Raw genomic sequence first — 8416 nt, forward strand, 5'->3', positions numbered from 1 at the left:
TCATTTATTGTACCGCTGCATTTTTTGTACGCATCCTTCTCCCCAAACGAATGCCAACGTTTTTTGAGTACACTCCTGCACAAGAAAAAAAAGGATTTCTGAATTCTGAGTGGACGAGGAGTACACTCCTCCAGCGATGACCAGACTACACCAGAGCAAAAAAGCAACTCCGAAAGGACGTGCACGCAAAAAAGCAGCCTGTTAAACCCCCGCAAAATTTCCGAAACGCGGCTCGGAACGCACGCCGCGCAGCTTTTCCCTCCCTCTCGCCGGCCTCGCCACCTCCCCCACCCTCCCGGAAAATCCAAAACCGCGCCGCCCATGCGCCGGCCGCGCCGCGGCGGCGGCCTCCGCCCGCTGCTGCTGCTGTTCCCCTTCGCTGTGCTCCTGTCCGTCGCCACCTTCTCCCTCCACTCCCCCGACCGCCTCCTCGTCACCATCACGGCGCGGCGGCCGGCCTCGTCGCCCCGCCACCTGCACCGGCTGGCCGTCTCGAGCCTCGAAGCGCGCGCGCTCGGCCTAGGAGACGCCCTGCCGCTCCACGCGGATGCCGCGCGCGCGTTCCGGTCCGGCGGGCGCCTCCTCCGCGACGTCCTCTCCTCCCCCGCGCCGCCGCCCTCGGCCGCTGCCGGCGCGACGCGCTGCCCGCCCTCTGTCGTGGTGTCGGGCGCGCGGCTCCGGGGCACGGGTGGCGGCGGCGGCGGCGGCGGCGTCCTGTCCCTGCCCTGCGGGCTGGCCCTGGGGTCGCACGTGACGGTGGTGGGCTCGCCGCGGCGCCGCGGGGACGTGGCGCGGTTCGCGGTGGAGCTGCGCGGGGAAGGGGACGGGGACGTGGCCCCGAGGATCCTCCACTTCAACCCGCGGCTCCGCGGGGACTGGAGCGGCCGGCCGGTGATCGAGCAGAACACCCGCTTCCGCGGACAATGGGGACCCGCACTCCGGTGCGAGGGCCGTCGGTCGCGCCCGGACGAGGAGACCGGTGCGTCGGTGCTCTCATCTCTTGCTTCCTTGCTGGGCTAGTACCAGTACCTTTTTAACCGTTGATGTCTGGTTTATGATTGCACGGTGACACTGGCACATATTGTTATATGAACTGGAGGATTAGTGTTAGTGGTGGCCCAAATGCATGACGGACTAGCTTCTAGTAAAACAAACGTGATGGTATTGGTACCCGACCGTGTAAATTAGCATGTTAGCTAGCATTAAGGGAGCCGTGGATCGCGCCTTCACAGTAGGTGTTAATATGATTGTGGCCTTGATCGTACAGTTGGTGCTCAAAAGGCTCCGCCTATGGGCCTTTTTTGATGTTCCATTAATTATCATACTAGCTTTTGTCCTACGTAGTATGTGTTTATTTGCTTGCAATGTGATTGCATTGCATCAATGGTCGTAGGTAACTATTCAAAAGGAAAATTGCTACAGCGGGCCATGTTTCTCGATTCTGACTGCTAGTTAAGCTACTGGTAGCTTTGCTACTTATATTGATGGAATGACATGTCATTTTGAAATTGGAAAATTATTGAGAGATTCAGAGTATAAATATGACTGTTCTTTTGAGGAGTGATATAATGAGCCCTGGTACCATCAAAGAGTGAAACAAGATAAGTTAGTTGATCTTCTTTCACATACTGTTTGAGCATTGACGTACTGAATTGGCCCAAGAACGTGTAGTTGTTTTGGTACAACTGTTGTGGTTCTTGCCAACAATAAGTGCTCTTCACATGCCTGATGTTGTGGACCGATTCTTCGGTCACAAGTTCCAGCGTCGTAACAAGAAGGCGGCCTCTACTAGTGGCTAGGATAATTTATGTTTTATTTGCTGTAATTCAGATTATTAAGGTGTGTTAGTTGGTTTGTTAGGGCCGGCTCTATATAAAGGAGGAGCCGGCACATTGGACAATTAAGCAGATAATAAACCTCAAAGAGTTCAGAGCCTCCAAGGGAGGGTGAACTAGGGTTCCGCACCCACCATGGCCATTACGAGTTTCTCGTGATGCCGTTCGGCCTCACCAACGCGCCATCTACGTTTCAAGCACTCATGAACGAGGTCCTCCGCCCCTTCCTGCACCGATGTGTTCTTGTTTTCTTTGACGACATCTTGATCTACAGCAAGACCTGGGCCGAGCACCTCCAGCACATGCGCGCGGTTTTCTCTGTTTCTGCGTGAACACAGCCTGGTGCTCAAGCGCTCCAAGTGCCTCTTCGCGCAGCGCTCCGTAGCCTATCTCGGGCACGTGATCACTGGCGCCGGCGTGGCTATGGACGAGTCGAAGATTGAAGCTGTCAAGGCGTGTCCGATCCCCAAGACCATCAGGGCACTACGAGGCTTTCTCGGCCTCACGGGCTACTACCGGCGTTTCATCAACAACTACGGGATCGTCGCGGCGCCACTGACCGCCCTCCTCAAGAAGGAGGCGTTCCGATGGTCGGATGACGCCACGGCGGCCTTCGACGCCCTAAAGGCCGCACTGACGTCCGCACCAGTGCTGCAGCTTCCGGACTTCAGCAGCGAGTTCGTCGTTGACTGCGACGCCTCCGGATCCGGGTTCGGAGCGGTCCTCCACCAGGGCCAAGGGCCTATCGCCTTCTTCAGCCGCACCGTGGCACCACAACACGCCAAGCTGGCCGCTTACGAGCGGGAGCTTATCGGCCTCGTCCAGGCCGTCCGTCACTAGAGGTCGTACCTCTGGACGCGGTCGTTCACCATCCGAACCGACCACTGCAGCTTGAAGCATCTTCTCGACAAGCGCCTCTCGACTATTCCATAGCACACGTGGGTCAGTAAGCTTTTTTGCTACACCTTCTCTGTGATCTACAGGCCTGGTCGCCAGAACGCGGCTGCAGGCACCTTGTCTCGCCGCGACGAGGACTCTGACAGTGCCTAGGCGCTAGCACTGTCCGCCCCGGAGTTCGCCATCTTCGACGACTTCCGCAAGGAGGCGGACACGCTCCAGGACATCATCGACAAGCGGCGCGAGATCGCAGAAGGCACGGCCGGCGCCGCTTGGTCCGTGGTGGACGGCTTCGTCATGCACCGCGGCCGCGTCTTTGTCCCCTCTGCGTCGTCGTTGTGGCCACAGCTGCTCGCCACAGCGCACGGCGTGGGCCATGAGGGCTCCCAAAAGACGCTCCATCGACTCTGCGCCTCCTTCTACAACCCGCACGCGAGCCGCCTCGTCCGTGACTACGTCAAGGGCTACGACGTCTGCCAACGCAACAAGACCGAACATCTACATCCAGCGGGTCTTCTACAACCCCTCGACGTCCCGAGCTCGATCTGGTCGGACATCGCCATGGACTTCGTCGAGGGCTTCCCTCGCGTTGGCAGGAAATCGGTCGTCCTCACCGTCGTCGACCGCTTTTCCAAATACGCTCATTTCATCGCGGTCGGACACCCCTACACTGCTACGTCCATCGTGCGGATTTTCTTCGACCAGATCGTACGGCTACACGGTCTCCCTTGCTCTATTGTGAACGATCAGGACTCGGTCTTCACCAACAAGCTCTGGACGGAGCTTTTCACACTCGCCGGCGTCAAGCACCGCCTCAGCTCGGCGTTCCGGCCTCAGACGGACCGCCAATCGAAGGTTACTAATTGTATTTTGGGCGTCTACCTCCGCTGTCTCGCAGGTGATCGTCCTCGCAGTTGGCTGCATTGGCTCCCATGGGCGGAATACTGCTACGATTCGTCGTACCAGTCCGCCCTCCAGACGACACCATTCCAGGTGGTCTACGGCCGGCCGCCGCCGACCCTGCTATCATACGAGCCTGGCGTGGCACGGGTGGTCGCTGTGGACTGCCAACTCCTGGAACGCGACGCGTTCTTGGCCGACATTCGGGAGCGCCTTCTCCAAGCTCAGGACTACGTGAAGGAGCATCACGACAAGACCCATCGCCGCGTGGAGTTTGAGGTGGGCGACTGGGTCTGGCTTCGTCTCCACCATCATGCGGCGGCATCAGTCAAGGGCAGGTCCTCCTCCAAGCTATCGCCGCGCTACTACGGGCCGTTCCAAGTCCTGGCGCGCATCGGTTCGGTGGCCTATCGCATGCAGGTACCGCCCAAGTCCCGCCTGCATGACGTGTTCCATGTGGTGTTCCTCAAGAAGTACACTGGAGATTCGGCAACTACGACAGTGCCTCTTCCTCCTATCGTCCATGGCCGGGCTGTTCCTGCACCGGCTGCTGTTCTTCGCGCGAGGCCCTCCAGCACCTCGTGGGACCTCCTCGTTCAATGGCAAGGGCAGTCCAATGCTGACGCCACATGGGAGCCGCTAGAACAGTTCAAGGAGTCGTTCCCTGATTTCTAGCTTGAGGAAGCTTGAGGACAAGCTGTTTTCTTACGGGGAGGGAAGTGTTGTGGACCGATTATTCGGTCACAAGTTCCAGCATCGTAACAAGAAGGCGGCCTCTACTAGTGGCTAGGATAATTTATGTTTTATTTGCTGTAATTCAGATTATTAAGGTGTGTTAGTTGGTTTGTTAGGGCCGGCTCTATATAAAGGAGGAGCCGGCACATTGGACAATTAAGCAGATAATAAACCTCAAAGAGTTCAGAGCCTCCAAGGGATGGCGAACTAGGGTTTGTTACCCTGCTACCCTACCATCTATCCCTAGCGCTATCATTGATGCTTTGATAATCGGGACTTGCCTCCTCTAGAATAGCCAAGCCATGTGGGCAGCTTATATTTTCCTGGAGTTCTCTGTCAACATTTTTACCAGGGCAGTTGGCACATTTTGTATAGGCAATTCATGGATTGTTTCTTCTCCTTTCTTCTCATGAAAGTGATAATGTAACATTTTATGCTTTTCTGATCTAGTGTGTCCATTCATTGCTTGTGTTCTTCACTTGGCAAAATATCATGGTATAATTCAATCTCACATCAAGCATTTGTATGCTTGGCACCCAATTGTGCAATCAGTAACTACACAGCTAGAACAGCAGTGGATACCTTTTCTTTTCTTTTCTTTGAAAAGGGGATACCTTTGGTCTTCCATAGTTTTTATACATTGTACAAAGGAAGCTGAGCCTAGTCTTTATACCTAGACCACCAAAGTTTAACTGTTGAGTCCTCGTTAAGGCAAATTGCTTATTTTCCTCTTAATATAAACCACCTAGATCCTCCTAGGTTTGTTCAGTTTTTTTTACAATGTACAAAAATGTTGCTGTACATGGCACCCGTTTTGATATTTTATAAGATGCAGCCCTTTTTCTACACAATTCTGTCCATGCCCAACATCTCCATATAAAATGTATTTACCTGATCCAACAGGATGCCTGTCTGATAATACGATGGTTATATAAATTGTTTGGATGATAATCATTGACATCATGAAAAATTTTGGCTGGCTATTGTTTTCAGATCTCTTATATTGTTAACCTGTGGTGCAGTTGATGGATTGGTGAAATGTGAGAAATGGTCTGGAAACATTGGGGACACATCAGAGGAGTTGAAGAGATTGTGGTTGCAGAACCGTATCGCTGGACAGAGGAGCAGAAATTGGATACATTGGCCATATCCATTCATGGAGGATGAATTGTTTGTTCTAACACTGAGTACTGGTTTGGAAGGCTACCATTTTCATGTTGACGGGAAGCATGTCACTTCTTTTCCTTACCGTGTTGTAAGTTGTGCTTCCTCTTAAAACTTTGCTACGATAAATTAGCTGTCTTTCCTAGTTCTATGAATGGTGCATTAGGATGTGTGCATCATCATGCATTTTACTTGATTTAGTTGCGGCAAGGTGTTCTGATGTGTTAGTGCAATACTTTCTTCTTTCAAGGGCTTTGTTCTTGAGGATGCCACTATCTTGTCTGTGATTGGAGACATTGACGTTCAATCAGTAGTAGCTGGTTCATTACCAACAGCTCACCCTAGCATTGTCCAAAGAAATCTGGAGTTGCTAACAGAACTAAAAGCCCCTCCTCTTGCTGAAGAGAATGTAGAGCTATTCATAGGCATTCTTTCAGCGGGGAGTCATTTCACTGAACGCATGGCTGCAAGGAGATCTTGGATGTCTTCAGTACGAAATTCCTCCAGCGCAGTGGCTCGGTTTTTTGTTGCAGTGGTAATTTTAACACCTTGAAACCTTTATCTTGCCCCCTCTTTTGTCTTGTTCATACAAGCATAAATAACATAAACATCTTGTAGGGCAGAATGGCAGAAGGGAAGTGAATGAAGATTTGCTGAGAGAGGCAGATTTCTTCGGGGACATTGTCATTGTGCCTTTTGTGGATAGTTATGATCTGGTTGTTCTGAAGACTATTGCCATTTGCGACTATGCGGTATGTAGCGCTAGGGTGGATATGAAATAAAACTAATTCAGATATTTGAAATAAAACTATACATTGCACTCTCTGAGTTGCATTTTACCTTATTGTTTGAAGGCTCGTGTTGTTCCAGTGAAGTATGTTATGAAGTGTGATGATGATACCTTTGTTAGACTTGATTCAGTAATGGCTGAAGTCAAGAAAATCTCAGACGGCAAAAGCTTTTATTTGGGGAACATGAATTACTTCCACCGGCCACTGCGAGAGGGAAAATGGGCTGTCTCATACGAGGTGAAGTGGTGAACCATTCTGTATTTTTTCACCTTTCTTGAAAATGTTATAAGCAAAGTTTCTTTATGCTATACAGACTAATTATTCCTCCACTTCTTTGGCTTAAGATACTATAACTAGCGAATATACCTCTTGCAAACAGATCAAAGTCTGTTATGGGAAATCAAATGCAAACAAGAGCTATCATTCTGGCAGTACTACAGTTCTGAATTTGAAACAAATGGTTTGAGACACATTTTACTTGGCATGTAGCTGGATATCATTTCATGGGTATCGCAGGATCTGCAGTTGTCCACATGAATGCATTGTTGTTTTGTGTAATTGTCTTGTCACTAGTGCAAGCATAATTGAGTTAGCTCTGTATCAGTTTAACTCTTTTGTAATATTCTTCTCTCAAATCTCAGGAGTGGCCCATAGAAGAGTACCCGCCCTACGCTGATGGTGCAGGCTACATTGTTTCTTCTGACATTGCAAACTTCGTCGCATCTGAAATGGAGAAGGGAAGACTAAATGTAAGCTCTGTCTCCACTTACTATCTCCATTTCATGACCATTTCGCATCAAACAGTAGAAGAGATTGTGCAGCAGGTGCAAACCGAATAGGTCCCACTCCAGCACTCAGTAACCACCTGCTTTAACTCTCGTTCCCTTGGATGATGCCACTCTTGTTGGGAACAGAAAAGACAGGAACCCAATCATGCCTGACTCTGAAAATTTTTACCAAAAGCTAAAAGGCCGTGCCCAGCACCACGCAATGCAGTGTGCACGGGCGCTTAACAAATGATTGCATTGCCATTGCGTTTCGTCCAGCTGTTCAAGATGGAGGATGTGAGCATGGGTATGTGGGTTGGGCGGTTCAACAGCTCCGGGAACGCCGTGGCGTACGTCCACAGCCCCAGGTTGTGCCAGTCCGGCTGCACCGATGACTACCTGACCGCACACTACCAGTCGCCGCCGCAGATGGTGTGCCTCTGGGAGAAGCTGCGGCAAGGGAGGCCGCAGTGCTGCAACGCAAGGTGACACGAAGAAACCTTTGCCCGCTGAAAGCTCACCTCGGCATGAACTTCCCTGGGATAGGTAGCAAACCACAGGTAACGCTTGTACATCATTGGAGGGTACATATATAGCCCCGTTTTTCCCACTGATCGGAAGCAGTGACGACCGCAGAATACATCGGGTGAAAGGATAGTTTAAGTTTACACGTCATATCTGTAACATCAGCACAACCATATTATATATGGTACAACAATCTCTCTTGGTACATAAATTATACATGCCACAGTGTGCTGCTCCTAGATACTGACCGTACTATGCTGGTCCAAAAGAATGCCTAGCCGAATTGTTTTTCGGCACCAGGCGCATCTTTGTGTTCGTTTGGCTGTGGTTGATAGCTGGTGCTGCTTTATTATGAAAAAACAGTACTGCTGACTTGTTGGTAGCATGTGGCTGGTGCTGATTTAGTATGAGAGAATAATACTCTTCCCAGATCGGAATGTCTGCACTCTGCAAGATCACGCCATCACTACTGTTACATAAGCGCAGTGGAATGTGCAGTGAGTTTTTTTTTTCTTTTGTCAGCGACGTGCCGTGACAAAAGGAGAGCGCGGCTGCTGCTGTGGGCTGTGGCTTGTCCGGCCCGGCCGTGCCGACGGGCCGACCCTACTAACATGCGCACCTGTCTGGCTGGCTCGACGTCCTGTCCGCGTCTGTGTTCCTGGCCGAGTGGCGCTGTGGCTTCCTATCCCTCCACTGTAGCTCAAGATGGGAATGGGCCGACCCGGCCCTGGCCTTGGACCCGGCCCCGTGGCCTCGAGGCCAATTCTAGGGGTCATGAGTCGACTCATTTCTCCTAGATATT

The 8416-nt window shown here is 51.5% G+C and overlaps 1 protein-coding gene across 1 annotated transcript; it reads left to right on the forward strand.

The window, feature by feature from the left end:
• Nucleotides 1-254: 254 nt before the first annotated feature.
• On the forward strand, nucleotides 255-7913 carry LOC120690352 (hydroxyproline O-galactosyltransferase GALT5-like). The gene is made up of 7 exons (XM_039972981.1): nucleotides 255-979; nucleotides 5390-5622; nucleotides 5782-6066; nucleotides 6155-6283; nucleotides 6386-6559; nucleotides 6964-7071; nucleotides 7369-7913. Exons 1-7 carry the CDS (start codon nucleotides 322-324, stop codon nucleotides 7576-7578), a joined length of 1797 nt encoding a protein of 598 aa, XP_039828915.1. The 5' UTR covers nucleotides 255-321; the 3' UTR covers nucleotides 7579-7913.
• Nucleotides 7914-8416: the final 503 nt, after the last annotated feature.

This window comes from Panicum virgatum, chromosome 9N (genome assembly GCF_016808335.1).
Source record: "Panicum virgatum strain AP13 chromosome 9N, P.virgatum_v5, whole genome shotgun sequence".
NCBI classification, from domain to species: domain Eukaryota; kingdom Viridiplantae; phylum Streptophyta; class Magnoliopsida; order Poales; family Poaceae; genus Panicum; species Panicum virgatum.

Coding starts and splice junctions, on each gene's coding strand:
- LOC120690352 (XM_039972981.1), top strand. CDS start 322: ATGCGCCGGCCGCGCCGCGGCGGCGGCCTCCGCCCGCTGCTGCTGCTG. Junction 5,623..5,781: donor CTTCTTTTCCTTACCGTGTT/GTAAGTTGTGCT, acceptor TCTTCTTTCAAG/GGCTTTGTTCTTGAGGATGC. Junction 6,284..6,385: donor TTGCCATTTGCGACTATGCG/GTATGTAGCGCT, acceptor TATTGTTTGAAG/GCTCGTGTTGTTCCAGTGAA.